Source organism: Siniperca chuatsi, linkage group LG14, assembly GCF_020085105.1.
Source record: "Siniperca chuatsi isolate FFG_IHB_CAS linkage group LG14, ASM2008510v1, whole genome shotgun sequence".
NCBI lineage: Eukaryota > Metazoa > Chordata > Actinopteri > Centrarchiformes > Sinipercidae > Siniperca > Siniperca chuatsi.
Genome location: NC_058055.1, coordinates 6825435 through 6845241, shown reverse-complemented (window position 1 = coordinate 6845241; position 19807 = coordinate 6825435). Strand labels below are relative to the sequence as shown.

At 40.6% G+C, this 19807-nt stretch overlaps 1 protein-coding gene across 5 annotated transcripts in view; it reads right to left on the bottom strand.

Moving 5' to 3' along the window:
• mtmr4 (myotubularin related protein 4) overlaps positions 1-19807 on the bottom strand; it is a 45623-nt gene that overhangs the window by 10615 nt on the left and 15201 nt on the right. For 3 of the 5 annotated variants that reach the window (XM_044221151.1, XM_044221152.1, XM_044221148.1), the window contains 8 exons: positions 13478-13567; positions 7369-7485; positions 6325-6354; positions 5637-5719; positions 4240-4406; positions 3989-4085; positions 343-456; positions 18-217 (listed from right to left, as the gene is read on the bottom strand). In XM_044221151.1, the coding sequence (XP_044077086.1) occupies positions 18-217; positions 343-456; positions 3989-4085; positions 4240-4406; positions 5637-5719; positions 6325-6354; positions 7369-7485; positions 13478-13567 (898 nt within the window). The remainder of the gene's footprint in view (positions 1-17; positions 218-342; positions 457-3988; positions 4086-4239; positions 4407-5636; positions 5720-6324; positions 6355-7368; positions 7486-13477; positions 13568-19807) is intronic. The other 2 variants (XM_044221153.1, XM_044221149.1) reach the window with 1 other exon arrangement.

Below are 19807 nucleotides of genomic sequence, written 5' to 3'. Positions count from 1 at the left end.
TCAAACAACTGCTTTACCAAAATCACTATCGCAGGAGTCGGAAGCTTCCCCGCGTTGTCGGCAGGCTGGTGCTCCACAGGTACCCTTGGCTCCGGCATCCATCTGACAGGCCTTGGCGATGGATGTTACCAGGTACTCATCATCTGTGTTTCTCCAGCCCCACCAGCTGATCTCAGGCTGGCTGCAACGTGCAATCACTGCCCCGTTCTTCTGGTGCCTGAAATTCAAGGTTATAGTCAGTAAACACAAATGCAGATCTAAATATCAAGTAGGAAAATGCTCTTGTGCAAACCTGTGAAAACATGTGATACTGTATGTATGACTGTGTGTCAGTAAACCCACCTGTAGACCACCACAGGGATCCTCTTCCAGGATCTGAAGGAAGCCACACTCTCCAGCTCCTTGTCGGTGATCCATATTGGAACCAGGAGCTTCTGCGGGTAGCTGGAGCACAGCCTGAGGACAAGAAGGACAAGATGCATTATTTTTATAGAGGAAGATTAAACGCAGTTTATATTGCTGCAAACATTATGCAGCCAGTACACAAGGGCTGTGCGAGCAACAGGAGTCTTTCAGTGAGAAACTAGAATTACTGCCCTGCGGTTGTATGCCTCCGCCAACAAGTCAAGTTGCAGTTTAGATCCGTGTCCGTCCAGACTCATAATATATGTAGTGAATACTTGGAAGGAATTGAATAAAAAAGGTATAAGGTGTATTTTTTGGCTAAATGGAAGTTATCACTATACTGATGATACATATGTCTGATTCCAGTGAATATACATTGTTGAACTGATTAGCGAAGGATTATCATGGATGTATTGGCTAAACAGGTACACATGTACATGATTACTATGTAAAAATGGATTCTTATAGAGTATAGCTACACAATATGTGGTGCTTTTGTTTTCTCCTGGCATTTTTAAATGCGCAGCCTCTCTATGAGCTGTAGGTGAAACTCACTCACTCACAGGACCACGAGTAGCTAGCGTCACTTCTTGAGTTATGGCCAAAAACGTGTTTTGTGAAGTCAGTGACCTTTGACCACCAAATTCTGATCAATTCCCTCAAGGTGTTCCTGAGATTTCACGTACACGAGAATAGGACGGATGGACGGACGGACAACCCGAAAACATAGTGCCTCCGGCCATGGCTATCTACGGAATCCCTGAGAAGAGAAAAAAATCTGGTGATCCATTTTCTAAATCTGATCTAAATTGTTTTCTCTCCTGTGTTTATGACTTAACAGGTGGGGAAAAAAAGGTTTTGCCAGGATGATCTTTCTAAGTTCCTTAAATTTTTTTTACCATCTGTGAAACAGGTGGAGAAAAAAAATAAAATGTTGTTGTAATACTCATTTCGGCCAAAAGAGGCTGAAGTGCATCACCACCCCATGTTCTAATTAGGACCAAAAGCATTCATGTTTCCTTCCACTTAAGTTTTAATTTCTCTATGCACTCTAAACACAAGGTACGTACATATATTGTATGTTAGCAAGTTATGTAACATTACTGTCATGTCTTCACTTCAGCCTCTTGTGGCCGAAATGAGTATTACAACAACAAACAATGATCCAGACAAAACTTTTCCCCCTACCTGTTTTCACAGATAAAAAAAAAAAAAAGTAACTTAGAAAAAGTTTCAGTCGTAGTCATCTGGACACTGTTTTCAGAATCAAGACGTTTCGGCTCCCATCCGGAAGTCATTCTCAAAGAGAAGAAAATGGATCACCAGAATTAAATTTTTCCTCACTTGCCGCTCTGGGCTACCATAGAGATCGCCGACAAGGAGGCGTAAAAAAACAAAAAAGAAATAGTGCTTTGAGCTGCAGCAAGCAACATTCTTAGACATACACAAACGCTCTGGTTTTCAGGGTCACTACTGCATCAAAACCTCTCAGATCTGGCAGAGAACAAATCACAGAGTGCTACTGCCTGACTCCATCTGTCTCTGGTCTCCACCTCCTTTCCTATGATACTTTCTTCTATTTCTATTCACTTGCTGACTGTCTAAGGAGGAGGGAGGGAGACACAGTGTGTGTGTCTGTGTGTGTGTGTGTGTGTGTGTGTGTGAGTGAGAGAGAGAAAAAGTGAAATACTGTGCTGAGTCATGGGTCTCAGCAGGCTGCGACTTGTTTAATTAGCCGGTTGTCCTGTGTGTCTGTCTCCCTCAGCAGGAAGTCCTCTCTTGGGCCCTCTGAGCAGACTGACCTTTTTTTGTAGCATTTATTTGCCCAGACAGCAAAGGAGACAGAAAAGTCTGATACACTGGTGCGTACACATACACACACGCACGCACACTTGGTATACTACATTATTTCTGCTTGAGTGAGTGCTACAATGGTTATTTATTTGTGTGCGTTAAAGACTGGACTTGGTGAGAGTGCTGCTGGCCTGAGAGGTCAAGTATACACATTGACCCATGTTGTTGAAGGCATTTAAAGAAATAGTCCACTGTAAATATATCTTTTGAGTATTAAATACTCACCTCCTGTAGGCTTGAAAGACCACTCAGAAAAATTGTAGGTTCATTTTTGAAGAATGGCAGCTGTAGTCAGCTTGGATCCACTGCAGTTACAATGGATACCAATGGCAACCCAGACTCAGACCAAATATGTCAAAAATGTATCATAATGTCCATAGAAAGGTCTCAAACCACTCCAGTAGCATATTCCATCTCTACTATGGAGCTCAACAGTGAGGTTTTGGAAGTGAATTATTCATGTTCATATTCTGAATAGAGGATTTTGATTATTAGCCATGTCTAAACATCCAAGGTAGACCTACCATGAGCTATGCGATTGTGAAACGATGGTATACGCTCCTGTAGAAACCACAAGTCAGTATGAACTCAACTTTGTTTTAAGAAAAACATGTTTTATTTGCAATCTCATGGAAAAATACTACACTAGCCAGAATCCTAAAGTGTTACAGCGACGTCTCTAATTGGTGGAGCTAGCTGTTACCATGGAAATGTTTATTACCAGTGAACGTGAACCTGCGAACGGCTAGTTCCTTCACTCTTAAAATAATTATGTACACAGTCTTGTACCTTTGCCTTTTTTCTGCTCCGAATCAAATGTTTTTTGGTCATGATTCATCTCGTAGCTGGTTGGCTTGATTCCAGGAAATTCCGGGAAATTCACTTCCGGAAAATTAAAGTCGCTGTTGAGCTCTACGGATCTGTTTCTTCCACACAATCTTTGTTTCACCAATAAATTGTTAAATAAGCTCTTTCTACTAGAGCTTCAAAGCTATGAGGAGGTGACAGTGTGACACGGAAGTAGTGTTTCTAGCAATTTATTGGTAAAGCGAGGTTTGTTTGGAACATACTCAATATATGGATTAATGGCAGAGAAGTGGATTATGCTGCAGAAGTGGTTTGAAAAGTTTCTGTGGATGTTTTGATATATATTGACACGAATGTTTATCATGACTCTGGGTAACCAATGGAACCTAACCTCATTGCCAGGGGTTTTCAAAGTCTGACACTGTTTGTTTTCATTTTGACAATTTGGCACCGTTAAAAGAATGCCGAATTATCTATTAGCAGTTCCTGCCGTGTACCCATAGATGTACAGACAAGTATCATTGGATTACTTTGATACTAAAGAAAAACAGTATAACATTATAATATAATGTCTGTGTTCAGTGTACTCCTGTAATTTAATTCCAACCTGACTACTATCCCCCCCAAAGTAACTGTAATTCAGCACAAATTCAAAACTCCCATTTCCTGACAGTGCTGAGACGTGCCAACACACACACAAGCTGTTGGTCACAGTCTGTTCAGCTCTGGCGACATTGTAGTTACAATGTCTCTATTCCTGCCCAATTCCTGTCACAGCTCTCAAAAAGCTCTTTGAAACACCTTCACTCACCATTCTTGCTCCAAACGACCATCATGACTCTTTACAGTTACAGTATTGTTCAGCTATCTGCAGCGACAGAGGTGTCTATGTGCTATTTATGGTAAAGTATCTGTGACATACTTGTAGTTGCAGTTTATGTCTGACACTCTCCAGATGTTCTGTGTGTCGAAGTTCATCCTCTTGACCTCCATTTCCATTCTCTGACGCACGTGCTCACCTACACACACACACACACACACACACACACACACAGAGCGAGAGGAAATTATTTTAGGGAATTCAATATTTTAACAAAATAAGAAATCCCAGAGGCCTAATTGCTCTTAAACTTTTTATGTAAGTTGAGTCTTGATTGTTGTGTGTGTATGGACCTGGGCGACAGAGATGAACGTGCTGGTCTTCATCATCAGCGCTGCCTCCCAGACACCAGGCATGATAGGCCAGGGCGAACAGGTCCTCCAGCCGGGACGGGTGAGCTATGGCCCGGTTCAGACGCTTGACCCACTCCTGGCATTGCTTGAACGTTGCAAAGTGGCATCTGTGGAGAACCCAATGTGAAGATTAGAACGATAAGTGCAATCTAAAATCTCTCGTTACAGCTTCATGCATTGTGCACTGGGAGAAAAACAAGAAAACCTAATTTCTTCAGATGTTCAGTGATTTCCCAGCCTTTAAACAGGGGTAATAATGTGGCTGCTAAATGATGAGGAACCAAGAGGCCGCTGGCACATCTGCTGCTGAGAATCTGAAGACTCCACTTTGAACTTTTTACAGATGTCCAGACGAACAGACGAGAATTTCAGTCTGCTGTGAAATAAAAGCAGGCCATGCTTTTTTTACTTGAAATTGTTTTTAAGCAAGTGTAAGCATGCTTAGTGGTAGTTATATATTTGCCATCTGATCATGTTTAAAATAAGTCCAAATAACAATAAATATGACTATCTGCACCATCCTTATTTTGTTCAGTATGGACAACAGATTATAAGGATAGTAGTATCAACTGGAAGAAAATGTACACCATAATTCTTCAAAGCAACAGCCTTTATATTTCTTTTCTGCTTTTTTTATGTTTTTCCATGATAAATGACATTAACAACAGTCACTTACAAAAATGATTCTCAATTACATTTCTGTTGATTGACTAATCAATGAATCTACTTATTTAATTACTTGTTTCAGTATTATTGCACATACAAATACTGAAATTAAAATAGCTGGACATGAAGTCTGTTGTCATGATAACACAAATGCAAACCAAAAGAGAAGTCATAAACCGAAAGTAGAAAAAAACATGCATTAAAAACAATTTGATGCTTACGTGGCTTTCCAAACTTTAAACCATTATTTATGACAACTTTGTTGAATATTGTATTTCCACCCTGTAATATACTTTACATAGACAGGGATAACCCTGTGTAACTGTGAGGACACAAGACATGGTATCCATAATCACTAATGTCATTAAGTAATTCAGGAGGAGAGGAAAGGATGGAGAAGCTAGAATAGAACTAGAATTATGTTAACATCCTTTTATTACTACTGTAAGACTTGTAACTGCTATTTTTAAACCTGGAAATATTGATTAGCATTTAAGAGTAGTAGTGTGTGATATAAATAGCCTCCTCTTGGCCAGACAGAATTGAAATTGTATTATTCACACAAATGCATACCAGACCAATGTACTGTATTTACGCTGGTTAATAACAGCATCAATCTGCCTGCAGGGATAATATGATGTCTTAATGTGTGAGTGAGCTGCTCTCCTTACCTGACAACTTTGGAGTCTTTGCAGATGATGTGCAGCTGGAACATATCTCTGCTCTCCACACTCTCTATCAGCCTGAGAGGCACCTGTAGGGGGAGACAGAGAGCGTGTGTGATCAGCCTGATGGCCCGCTGTCAGAGAGCACAGCACATGTGCAAAGAGGTTACCACCCTCTGGTCTAGTGCAGGCTGAATCCAGGCTCAATACACATAGTACAGCTTCAACCACACTGCACTATTTTAACTTTGTCTCTAGATCTCTGTTATGATACAAATGAACAGCTATAAACCTGGCTTCGTCCACAGGATTGTTTATTGTGCTTTCTAAGCTTTTAAGATATCCTGTGGACTGAGGTGTTAACAAAAGGCGCTGCTAAGATTTACAAAATCACCCACGCAACTTCACTTTTGGTCAAACCTTTATGAAACAGCACTTTGTGCACCTTGTATGAATGGGAATATACTATTTCATGTACTTGTTTTTTTATTGAATCTCAAGGTCAGCCAACACACTGCACCACAATTATTTTGCTTTCAAAAGAAAATCACAATAAATTCAGCGTTACTACTAAGTTGAATGTAAATTACAATTTGTCCTCAGTGTTCTGTAATCACTTTAAGTGAAGAAGAGCTGAATGACTTAAGCTGTCTAGACTGTGGCAGAGGGTGGTGTTTTATCATGTGGTACTCACAGATATCTCATTGTCCACACCTGGGTAGGTCTAAAACACAGTGACACCATGGAGCACACACAGAGAGAGAAGGAGGGAGGGGAGACACAAGACAGGAGGAAATGGAAAAACTATTAAACCAAAAAAATTCAAGACAAAAGGAAATGAAGAGTTAAAAGGAAAGAAAACATCAAAGAGGCTGAAAGATGAAAGATAACTGAGTGGATCATGGAGTGTGCTACTTGCAGCACATGACCAAGCCAAATGGCAATCATGCAGAGAAAGACAAACATGGACGGGAGCAAAGGGCAAGAAAACAGGTTAGAAGAAGGGGGAGGAGTTGTGAAGGGGGGTGTGGGTGAGAGGTTGTGGCTTGCTGGCATTCATACGGAGGTCATCAGTGCTGCTGGGGTCAAGGCAGTAACAGTCAGTTTGAACTGCATTAATCTGACTCTCCTCTGCTAAAGTAAGTCAAGTTGAAGAGGCGTCCTGAAAATCCTGGTGATCTGCCCTCACCTCCTCCTTTTTCAAATCCCTGTCATCTTTTCCAGAAGCTGAATCCTTCTGGAAAAGTTGGAATTTGGGAAGAAGGAGGAATTTCACTGCCAATGAATGCAAACAATTGGCCTGTTTGTGTTAGAGCAAGGCCTGACGTCAGCAGGACCGAGCTGGTGGACATCAGTGCCAGGCCTTTGAAGCCTGGATGTCACATTAAACCTCTCCTGCCTGAAGATCAGAGGGCCCGCCACTTCTGAGGTACAAACAACTTCATGCCAACTACGCTATGATATGATTAAAACCGCTTTACGGGTACCCCATGTAATATACTTGTAGGTTTATTTGCCTTGTTAGCACAATTATGTGTTTATAAAATGTATATGGGGGAAAAGGGGAAAAGCCTATGTGCGTCAAAACTACGCATTAAAGCCTCCTCTCTCCTGTTATTGGCTTCTGTAGTGGCATGGCAGCAGCAGAGATCACATCGACACTCGTGCCAGTTGGACTGAAGTGAAACTCTACTTTTGTGGCTCTCCTGTGTGTTTATTGCCAGCGACGTGCACTCACGTTGATGACAGAGTCCTTGAACTTGATGTGGAGCCTGTAGTTAGAAATGGCAATGATGGCTTCATCAGCATGGCCAAGATATTCCACCCCTTCCCCCTGAAGAACTGGGAATGGCACCTGTAGAGACAAAAAAACAACCAGATTGTTGAAGTTTAAGCAGCAAAAACATGACACCGGGCTTTATTATGTCTACTGGCAGTATAATCATAACATCCACATTTCTATTTTTCCAAAGCTGTACTCTGTGTTCTCCAAGCTGGTTATTATTATTGAGGATTTCCATATATTCAATTCAATAAACAGACGTTTAACATTGCCACTCTGGTTTACAAGACTTCGAGTCTACAGCCATGCTAGCTGCTCTGTGAGGCCGTACTTAGGCACAGCTGTGCTTTGAGCTGAATGCTAATATGACAATATATAACAAGTTGATGTTTAAAAAGGGGCAATATGTAAGAATTGAGACTACTGTGACATGCTGCCCCCTAAATCAATGGGGGGCAGCATGTCACATATCAGGTCATAACTTCTGATAGCTGCCATTAGCTAGTTAGCTCAGTTAGCCGTGCAGCTACCACATCATAACTGTTACTTCTCCACATTCTATTGATAATGTTAGTTCATTTTTTTAATATTTTAATCAAAAATTCTGGCCAAATCTTACATATTGCCCCTTTAATATGTTCACCGTCTTAGTTAAGAATGTTAGCATGCTAACATTTGCAAATTAGCATTAACCCAAAGCACAGCTGTGGCTGATGGGAATGTCATTAGTTTTGCAGGTATTTGGTCATAAGTCAAAATATTGGACAAATTAAAATTATGACCTGATGATGGTGCTAGATGGAAAAGTTAAAGGTTCTGCATACAAGATTTTAAACATTAATATAGCAGCAAACAACTATTTGCTATGTAAACATATAGTGGCGTAATGGCTTCCTGAGCAGAGAATGACGTCACACTCCATGTGTGTTGTCATCTGAGTTTCTCTGTTCTTTGTTTTGGTCGCCGGTCTGACCTTGCGTGGGTGTTAGTGCATGTGAGTCTCTCGTGTGAAACTGTTATCTTTGAGGAAAGCGATAAAACGGCTATTTCTTTTCTCATCTAACGCGGTGAATAAAGGATTTAATTTGACCATACCAGAGTTGGTGATTGTTGGAACAGTGGAAAGACGGTTTTGGTGAGTTTTATTTTGTTTCTGTCCAGCTTGAATGAAGTGTGTTTTACGATGATCTGCAAGGTAAAATAACTTTTCCCCCAATGGAGTCTGGTGGGCCATAGCACCCTTTTGTTTTGGTCTAAGATGCTGGTGCCCTATTGCAACATTTAGTGGCAGTGAATGCCATTCAGTGAATGTGTGTACGAAATTTCACGGCAATCCATCCAATAGCTGTCGAGACATTTCGCTCAAATCCCAAATATCAACTTCATGGAGGCGTTAGATGAAAAGTCAGGGGATCACCAAAGGAACCATGAATGGCTGTACAAATAAAATATCAAATAGTTATTAATTATTTCAGTCTGGACCAAAGTGGTGGACCAACCATCCGACTGTTGGACCCCCTCAAAAAGGACCAACATTGCCATCCCAACAACCACACTGCTAGTATGGCTAAAAAAACATGTTAGCTAGTCAACAGATTAGCATTGAAATGCTTGGTCAGATTCTTAGTCGTGTTTACTTCTTTGATTAGATATTTTCTTATTTTTAATAATAATTTTGCTAATTTAAGACATTTTATTCAGACAAAGATATTGTAGAGCTTCTTTTTATTAAGACAAAATTGAACACTGATGCATGTGAGAAGTTTAAAACAGACTGTTTATATTCCTCAGAGGGAAGTATTGAATGTATCATTTTGGTATTGTTACTGAAACTCAAGTATCACATTGGCACTAGTATTTTCTGTATTTTTTTTATATTTTTCAAACAATAACTAGCACTAAACATACAGTAACCAACAGGCAAAGTTCATGCTTGCACCGTCCTGCCTACTAGAAGCTAAAAGCTCTGACTGTGGATGGAGTGACATTACAGATATGACAAAAAGGGGGACATGGGGGAAACTTTGTGCACGTGTAGCTGTCCAATTAGCACATAGCAGTTTTACAGAAGGACCTTTGTGAGCAAAGAGGGTTTGTTGGTGAGCCTGAATGAGCAGGCAGACAAGAGGCAGGGCTGGGAGGGAGACTGTCTGCACCAGTGCTGACAAAACAGTGAGGGATCCCAAACTGTCCATTAACATTCTTACTTGTACCCATTTTATTGCAGGCACAGCCAAGCCGAGGTTTTGGCTGCGACGAGACCCCTACATTAAGATAATTGGTTCCCAACAGAGGTTAATAGAAAACATTTTTCATTTCACTCTGAGGCAGGGCATTAGCTTTAAAAGCCGACCACGTGGAAGAGACACACAGCTACAGTTGCCAACTTTTTAAAAGATGTCTGAATTCATATAAAGATGCAAGCGTCCAACCACTTTCAGAGTGCTCAATTTCACAATGACCACTCTGGTAGCTGCTGCTTTTTCAGGGGATTTGAAAATGATGAATTTAGTGAACTATAAGACCTTTCACGACTGCTGTTGATCAGGAGGATTTAAGCTATAACATTATGTACAGAGATTAAACCGTTTTCAATCACCTTGCATAAAACATTCCTCCTGGCTGATGTGAAACAGTAAAATCTGTTGGGAGATATTTTACCGCTCGGATCACTCTCTCTCATCTGACAAATTGAGGATTGTGTTACGCCAATTCATTCCTCATTTACATGACCTCTTCACATTTTAGTTTCTCTTAGTCATCACTTCTGTGCGATCACCTGCGTGCACTGATGTTAGTTCTGGCTGCTTTAACATAATCATAGTCATTGGGGACCACAAACTGCGACTCAGGTCTTGTCGTTGTTTAGTTGCTGGTAGTGAGGACAACAGTGTTGCTTAGAGACAACATTACCTCATCCTGCATTAGCATGCACTGCTGAGTCATGCAGAGGAGGACCCACTGGTGCATGTTAAAAGAGGACATGCAGTAGGACAGATGGGGGATTATGGTAAGATGTCAGAAAATCAGGCTTACTTGAAACAACATTAGCCAACACGGTTAAAAGCACAGCCTTAGTTACTGCACAGAACACACAAGCTAGATGTGATTGACAAACCCATAAACACAAGTCCACATCTTCTCAGTCAGCTTATGTTTTACCACTCATAACAAACAAAGAGAAAATACATAGAATAAATTTAAAATAAAAAGAAAACTATTCTTCTTCTTTTAAAAAGGAATATTGTGGATTGGCAAGGCGTCAAAAGCTGTCAGGGCATCAGATTGTTGATAACTGTTGGCCCAGAGAGCTTGTGTTAAAAAAACAAATAAAACCCCTGACATTTATCACTGCACCTGCTGTTGCTCATCTCTAACTGAAAATGTGTGCGTGAGCCAGGACAGGATGCACGATGAGGGAAAGAGTACAGCTTAACCTGGGAAATGGAGCACGTAGTACTCGGCTTTCAGACACCAACAGAGCCAAATATAGGCAGCAGGCCCCTGGCACCCAGCACTAGGACTTTTAAGAAGTGGAATATCTAAAATCCGACAGTAAAATCTCACATTGTATTTAGAAATGTTTCAACTCTGTAACTTGACCAACTTTAAAGTGACAGGCGCACAAACAAAGCTGGTGCACAAACAAAGCTGAAAACTCTGAAGTAGTTGACAGACAAAATCTGTGGATACAGTTTTGCTATATAAAAAGGAGAGAAAAGGGGTATGCCTAATCTAAAGCATTTTTGCATTCATCATGAGTCAGGGGATTTAGCCAATGTGCATTAAATATTGCCTCAAGCAGCCTCAGTAGAAATGGCTGAGACGAGGACGTGCAGCTACTGAGTCTGTGTGCTGCTCATGTCCTGCTGAGAATGCTATAGTTAACATGCTGTACAGACTGGGAGCTGCATTAAACAAGCTGTGCTCCAAAAGTAGGTGCATGAGTCATAGGCAGCCAGCAAGTACAGCAGAAGATCAGAAGATACTGTGTCACGTTTCCTCTTTGAAGCCTTCAGTAGCAGAAAGATTAAAAAAAGAAAAAGAAAGGGAAAGAGACCCGTGAATAACACTCTCTGACTTGCGAGTCATGACTTCCGGTTCAAGCAGCCTGCCTATGAGGACAAGCACATTTGCACACACACACACACACCATGGCTTGCACGCACACAGGAGCAAAGGCAGCAGGGTATTAAATATGGTGAGGTAGGGAATGCCCGTAATTTGCCTGCGGGAAAGCTGTGGTGAGAGACATCAGCTGTCAGTGAAACTATCATGGGAGTGCCTGCACACAAAGAAAAACACAAAAGCAGAGACAAAATCAGTGACTGCACGTGTGAATGCAGGGGGAGGGGAAGTATAAGAGTACAGAAAGACAGAAAATGTTGCAAGGTGACAAATATGAGAACAGTATTTAGTACAGAAAAGCTATGCCTTCTGCTTCCTCAGATTAAGATACAGCATCAAACTTTGTTGGACACTACAGATCCACTCCAGTTTTCTCACTCTGCTTAGCAGGAAATAAAGAAATCTACCAGGACACACAAAGTCCTTTGACTTGTCCTTTGAATTTTAATAATAATAATAATAATAATAATAATAATAATAAAAAAAACAAACACTTTTGAACAGGTTGATACTTCTTGCACTTCATTGCAACCCAAGTGGAAACATGCTTCAATTGAAAACTATTAAAACAGAAACAACAGATAGTGACCCAAGGCTGGGCATATCCCTCCACCTTCTCCAAACACACGATGCTCAACTCCATTAACCACGAGACGGCCAGAGAGCACAAACTCAACACCATGGAGGGCACAGCGCAAGTTGCCCGTCACAATTTTCATTGTGGAATAGACTTACAAGTCCTTCTCACTTCAGTGACCTAAATGCTTTTTAGCTGCCCTGTTCTTTATGCTCTGCAGTGACTTCTGCTTTTTTTGAGGAACAGTGTGGGATACAGCTGTACAATAGAGAGTGATCTCTACATGTAAAATCTTAGTTGATCATTAAAAAGGGAAGACAAAGTTTTGTGAGTCATTTTTGAGGTGGATAACATGAACATTTATATTTATAAAACTAAAACTGTGAAATAATAGTTTCAACTTGATACTGGCCCAAAAATAGTGTTGTATGGATAGTAGTGTTTAGCTAATGCACTTTGAATAAAGGACATGTAGATTTATGTTTATTAAGTATATTAAAAACAGAAGTGAGGGGTATATTAAATTTGAGGGATAAACTGTTTTTTGGCATAAATAATAAACACAATTAATTAGGTGATTAAGAATTTATTTAGAAACAGTGAAAGCATGTCAAGGTGATATAATAATTGTTTGATGTCCATGGTTAAAATAATGTTTAATAATAATGGTCAAAATGCCACACCCTGGACAACTAGAGAAAGCTGTGTAGTAGAAGAACCCATGTAGCATGTTGACATTGCTCCGTCTGTGTGATAACCACACATGTAACAACCACTACAACTACAGACAGGCGTGAATCCCACCTTCTTCAGCCCTTGCATTCTGTACACACAAAAGCATTTTCAACTTCCTGCTTTCAAAACTTTCCCTCTGTTCTTGTTAAGGCCTTGCATAAACATATGCCCTTATTTTAATATGGCAGACTAATTCAGAATCTCTTTTCTAAATAAAAACTGAAGAAAATTTGGCTCTTTTAGAAGTATGATGCCATATCTGAGAGCGTGGGCAGCAGCTGCATTCAAATTAACTTTTTCCACTTAAGTATGGCAGAACAATACATTGCTCTTCAGTTGTCATCATCAATCCTTCTGTGTCTGGCCTCAAGCCTGCTGAATTGTGATTCTTGCCGTAATATCTTGGCAATCACACTCTACACAGTGGCGGCCCAAGCTTCATCAGTGTCAGAGGAACACTCTAGTGCCACGCCAGGAGCCAGGATTGAAGATGAGGTCGTGCCACGCTTGGTCTTTTCACCAGCTCCTCGTCTACTCCACAGACATGTAGCTGGATGTCAGAGCAGATGGGACTGTGCTCTGGAGCAGTAGTTGTCAAGGGTTGAAGAAAACTGTTCAGCTCACCTGAAGGCTTTCATCTTCCTTCACCAGCTCCTTCTGGGGGAACAGGTCCTTGGCCTGGATATACTCCAGACTGGGAGGCCCTTCTTCACCCTGTCAGACACAAAACACAATGCAGAGGTGGTCAGATAAACACATCTGTCATCATTTAGGCCGACACAGCAGGGTGGGAACACAGACAAACCCCCAACCCCAATACAGCTTGATAACAATATCAGACCACGAGAAAGAACACTGGAAGGGCCATCACAAAACAAAAAATCTTCCATAAAATCAAACCCAAAGTTTCAGTCTCACAGTCTCAGTGTTCTTGTATTGCGCATTTATCAGGGTGGTTAGCCTCTGATGTAAGATGCATGCCAGGTGGAATTTGACAATCTGCACCATCTAACTCACAGGCATCACGTAGGAGATTAAATATTGACTACAAGAGATCCAAAATTTCCTTGAAATTGGGGACACATGACCTTGTGTGGTCAAAGAGGCAAGCTATTTTAAAATGTTGACTACTACATCCTAAACAGCATTTTTCCTGATTAATTAACAATAATGCTTAAGGAAGAACGCAACTTTTACATATTTATATTCTGTTTGCTTTGGCACTGTGCAGGTAGTTATTGCATGTGTAAATGATAAATAGTACTGGGCATCAGATACCAAAAACCTGTAGACTTTGTGACTGGGTGTTACAGTCTTGTTCAAACAAAGATACTGGGATAAAAAACTGGTCAAGTGTGTGAAATATTTTACTGAGTCATGCACTGACATTGACTTCTTACAGAGTTTAAACAAAACCTTGCTAGGGTCACTTTTGATACCCGATAACCAAACGTTTCTATGACCGTGTAAGAGGACCATGTAACCTAATTTAATGTTACATTTCTAAGGTTGCTGATAAATTAAAACATGCAAATGCAGTCTTATCAAGTGCACACCAGTTATAATGGATGGTTGGCTAAAATTAGACTGCAACACCTCAAGAAGCAGCAGAGATGAGAACGAGAGAGGAACAGAGAGAGCTGTCAACCCTGTCCTTGCAGCTTAGTGCCAGTGCCCCTCGCAGACTGAGCAAACACTTTCATTATATGCAGGTCATATTTCAGTCACAGGACAGAAAACGGCAGAAAGGCTTTATTCTCTTTTACCCATTTGTAAAAAACAATTTTTTCACTTAATAACTTCAAGTATACAGATAAAGTGCATTTACATGTATACTAGTATCTCAATTTTGAGTCTTATTCAGGTTTTGATCATAGTTGTGATGCATTGAGAAACTCTGCTCCCAGTATACGTGACTCTGACATTATCCAGGTCTGTGTTTGTTAGCTATGCCAATCTGCTATGTGCAGGCATGTCTTTCACTCCACATCCAGCCTCTCTCTGTCATTTGTGCAGCGACTGAGGATGAATCCAGTTTGGTTTCCTATTGTCTCAAGACTGCTACCTTTACTACTCTGCTGGATTTGGCTTCTCCATTTGAGCACGACCGTATGTCGATGCTGTTCCTTAATGAAAACAGCAATGGAGTCCTGAAGGGGGACCAGAGGGAGGCAGAATGTAGTCACCTGTTTTTTTTTTTTTAGTGGACTACATCTACTGACTCAGGTTGGTCTCTTGCTAATAACAGACAGCAAAATGTCATACATTATGGCAGGAAACCCCCTGATGTCTCACCATGTAAACCTCCTGCCATGTTTATAAACATTACCTCTGTCATCCAAAGGTCCAAGCCGGTGATTAAACACATGATAAACATACCACCAATTGGGCTATCTGGACAGAACAGATGGAGATAGTGTTCCTACAGTAACAACCCCTCCTCTACAAGTCACCAACTTGTCACTATCTGATTTAAAAAACATAGAGAGATCATAAATTGTTTCAGTCATTTTTCATGAATGCAAGCCAAATTTTTACTGGTTCAAGTTTTTTTTTTTTTTTTTTTTTTTTTTTTTTTAAATGTGAGGATTTGAGTAGACTTAATATCTTTGGGTTTTGGAGCGTTGGTCGGACAAAACAAGTAATTTGAAGACGCCACCTTGGGCTCTGGCAAAATGTAAATGATAGTTTCCACTATTTTCTGACATTTTATAGACAAAATGATTAAATCAAGAAAATAAAAAAAATTGGCAGATCAATCAATAACAATAGTGATAATTGATAGTTGCAGCCCTAAATTTAAGTCTAGCGAGAACACAGAACAGGTGTCAAGGTCTTAGGGGTCCTCGGGTGGAGAATCCTTTGCTGCTGCTGAGTTTGTATTGAAGGCTTACTATGAGGATGGGACGGTCTGTGTGTGGGAGAGGTTAATGGGATAAACCACCACACAAAGCCAGTCTACCTGCTACTTCTACACCATAAACTGTAATAAATGGCAGTGTTGATTGCAGCCATGGAGCTGGGTGTCAAGGCTGTGCCACACTGAGATGTCTACACTCCTTAAAAGATGCTCCAACGTGTAGTCTAACTGGCCTAAATTAGCTACTTTTGATGTATTTTTAGCGATTCGTAAACAAGAGAAAACATACATACTGCCAGCAATGGTGGCTTTGCAGCCATGTTGCTTTGCTAAACATTTGTTCACACTTTGTAGTTCTTCACCAAGTGGGAGATATTGTTGCTGTCAGAAATTCCCGATATCTCTGACTTGGAATTACAATTTGAAGGCTTATGTAAACGTTCTTTCCCCACTCAGCTGCTTGTAATCACGGTCTAAACGAGCAGCTGAGTGGGAAAGAACGTTTACATAAGCCTTCAAATTGTAATTAATTTTATTTATTTATTTAATTTATATTATATATAGCATTTAAAAACGGTAATGTCTCTGAGAAAAAGATACTCCAGCTGACACTAAGAGCCTCAATGTCAGACTGGTAAACTAGTCTGAACTCCTCCGAATGCTTCTGCAGTGCAACCCCACTAATCTCTTGACCTTTCACCGGAGTCAGCCTTTGGCATCAGATTGATGAGGAAGCTGTGCATCAACAATTCGACTTATTTTCAGCTGAGAATAGGTGGACCATAACAGTGGCCATAAGTCAGAGGCATCCTGCGAGGGTCATGTCGTTACAGGCTGATCTCACACACTGTTGCTGGGCAGTCTGAACCGCCAGCCAGCCATCCAGGCACAGCCTCGTTTGCTTTTTTCTTTTCTTTTTACATTTTTTTAAAAAGGCAATTAAGTTGGTGTGGCGTGCCAGACAGCCCATCATAAATTACTGAAGAAGATATCGATATAGAGCCTCCCCCTAAGAAATTAAATGCTAATCAGTTGAGAGGAACATGCAATCCACACACACACACACACACACACAATCCACTCCCTTGGTTCCTATAGGTCTTGTGCTGCACTACCAGGTAGATACTTGGCACCATTTACTCAATTCTCTTATGGAGCAGCCCTGACGTTGCACTCCTCTGAAAGGGCTGCTAGAACACAGTGTACTTTATTGGAAAAAAACTGCTGACTAAAAGCTGTGTAGATGTTGTTTTGCTCCATAAATCCATGACACAGGCTACTGATGCATTGGTGGTAAACATACTTCTTAAACATTAGAATGAAGATACTACACTTCAAACTGTTTACCTGAAAAGTTATTATTGCAGTTTAAAGAGACAACAAAAGGACAGAAAATGTCAAGGAGAGTAAAACAGACTGAGCTGCATTAAAGCACAGACATCAGTGTAGCAGTGTTTGAAGGAAGACTTGTACCAAGTAAAACCTCTCTTGCAGACAATCTTGATATTTCAGCTTCACAAGTCTCTTTGCATGGAAGAAAACATTTGATCAAGACAGGTCTGTCATTACATTTACAAGCAACCACAAGCAGTGAGGCGCTTGTGTTTTCTGATATTTGGTCCATTGCATTGTGTCCACAACCAGACAATCAACTTAAAGAAGATTAAAAAAGGAAAAGAGAAATGCTCTCACTTCCAACCGACTCACAAAGATGGAGCACAGTTTGTCCTGTGCCCGACATGTTTTTGCTTCGTCACTGCTGTGAGCCTGCGCACCCTCCCCCAGCTTTGTCCAACCAGCAATCAAAAAGCTGGAGCTGACAGGCATGCGTGAATACACACATATGCCTCCATGCATTTCTCAAATATTTATGTTAGAATGGATAACACATGTAATGTCTTGATAACATGTATTGCCGTGACAGTGATAGTATCAGCTAGCAGCTGACAAGACAGTCCTGATATAGCAGGTTAATGGTGTGTATGTGGAGGCAAACACATGCAGGGCTCATTTTTAATGCACTAAAATAAGGTTTTAATTAATTGTCTGGGGAAAGCATGTGTGGAAAACTGCCTTCCAGAGATTTCTGAATGTGTGTGAATGGAAAATGACAATACAAAGGTAGAATAGGTAGAGAGATTGAAAAAGACACTGGCACAGTCTTCATGAATAAGTGTCTGGTTGCCATGGATACAACAACCTCTTTTTAGAGATAGAGTCCCTTTCTCTCTAAAGCTTTTGGAAACAATTTGCGGTCTTTACTCACCAGATTATTTACTTAATCTGGCCGGGGCTTTGTCCTAGAGCTCTGCAGATTAGAGAATCACCTCAATGATGCAGAGGTGACCTCCTAAATATGTGGAGAACATGTACTTATATGTCTGCTTGTAAGTGTCCAGGTATGTGCTCTTTTGGACATATTAAATGAGGCTTTGACAAATTATCTGAAGTATGACAAATGATGCCAAACAAGGTGTCAGGCAGTAAGAAAAGGACGAGGGTGGATGGATACAGGGGATGCAAGGACAGGGCAGAATGAAAACCAGCAAATGTGAAATGAAAAAAAACAATCATGACAAAAATATTATTTTCTGAGAATTGAGTTAGGCAGTGCAGTCTGAGTAATAGGTCAAGATCAAAAGATGGCAGAGTATGACGAATCTTTTCAAATGCACTTCTTTCTCTCTGTCCTCTCTCAGACTGTTAATATTTCATAGACCACTGTGTTCTAAATGATCACTCCCATTTCAGTCTTATAAATGGGCTGTACTCCAAGAGCTGAGGAAACTAGGCAGCATTTTCTATAAGTACGCAGAACTCATCTGAAACATACAATATTCTGTAGCATACAGAGAAGCGAACAGATCAATCTATGTAGGCATACATACATAAGGGAACATGTAGCAAATGTAACGTACTGGTTGATAATAAAGGCCCTCTAAAAACATCAAAAATATAAAAAAAACAAGCAAGGATAATGTTTAATTGAGAAAGCAGCTTAAACTGGATTACAATTCAAAGGCAACAGAGAAAAACTTGATGTTTGTGCAGGTAAGCACAGACAGATTTTAGGCAATAGATACTGAGAAAACAGCACCAAATGCCAGCTAAGTGCCAGTTTCATATTGTTGTATTTTGTCCTCTATCAGGACGTTGTGGTCATGACAGCTTCGTCAGTATCATAACACATTGACTGTGTTACCTACTGTGTAGTTCTTAGGGGTGTTATTGCCTTGGCATCAGGCAGAGTGGTAAGACCCAATACCAGACCCATCACAGGTACCAAAGAGGGTGCAAGAAGGTCTACAGCCTACAGCACATCCCCAAAAAACACTTGGCTGTACTTACACCCCTGATTCACTTAGCTAGTGGGTATAATATAATCTGAGTAACGGAAAAATCTTAACCAATTCAATTAGGCTTTTTATAGTTCCATTTGGCGCAGACAACATATCGCTGAGGGAGATAAACATGATATATTGGAGATAGAAGGAAAAGTAACGGGAGATGTTTTTTCCAATAGTTGGATCACAACAATGGTCATGATGATAAAAACTTAGCAACACTGCAGCCCTCTTCCAGAGGAGGAGACTGACAGAGCTGTGGTCCACTTAAGTAACAGAGGACATGGATACTAAATTATACAGCCACTGACATAGAAGAACTGCCGACTCAGCTGCGCCACAGACATATAAAGTGTGTCTGGTCACAAAGAAACGAGAAGAGGAACCAGCAGCTGCACTCTTCCTGATCCACATGATAACTTTATAACCAAAGCTTTCTCTGGAACAGTAATGGAAATTAAAGTAGAGCTTTCCCAATATTAACATTGATTGTTGTTGAAAATGTTGTGATGTTAGCATCACATTGTGCAATGCTATAATGACAGGAATCCTTCAGTGCTGTCTTGATACAGTAAGTCAGTGCACTGAATCTGATTTCCATTTTGTGCACCTTCTGCCTATTGCTACTGTCTGATCATTTTTTTAGCCATGCTAGCGATGCTAGCCATGCTCTATGGATGGCAATGTCGGTCTGTCCACCACTTTGATCCAGACTAAAATATCTCAACAACTATTGGATGGATTGCCATC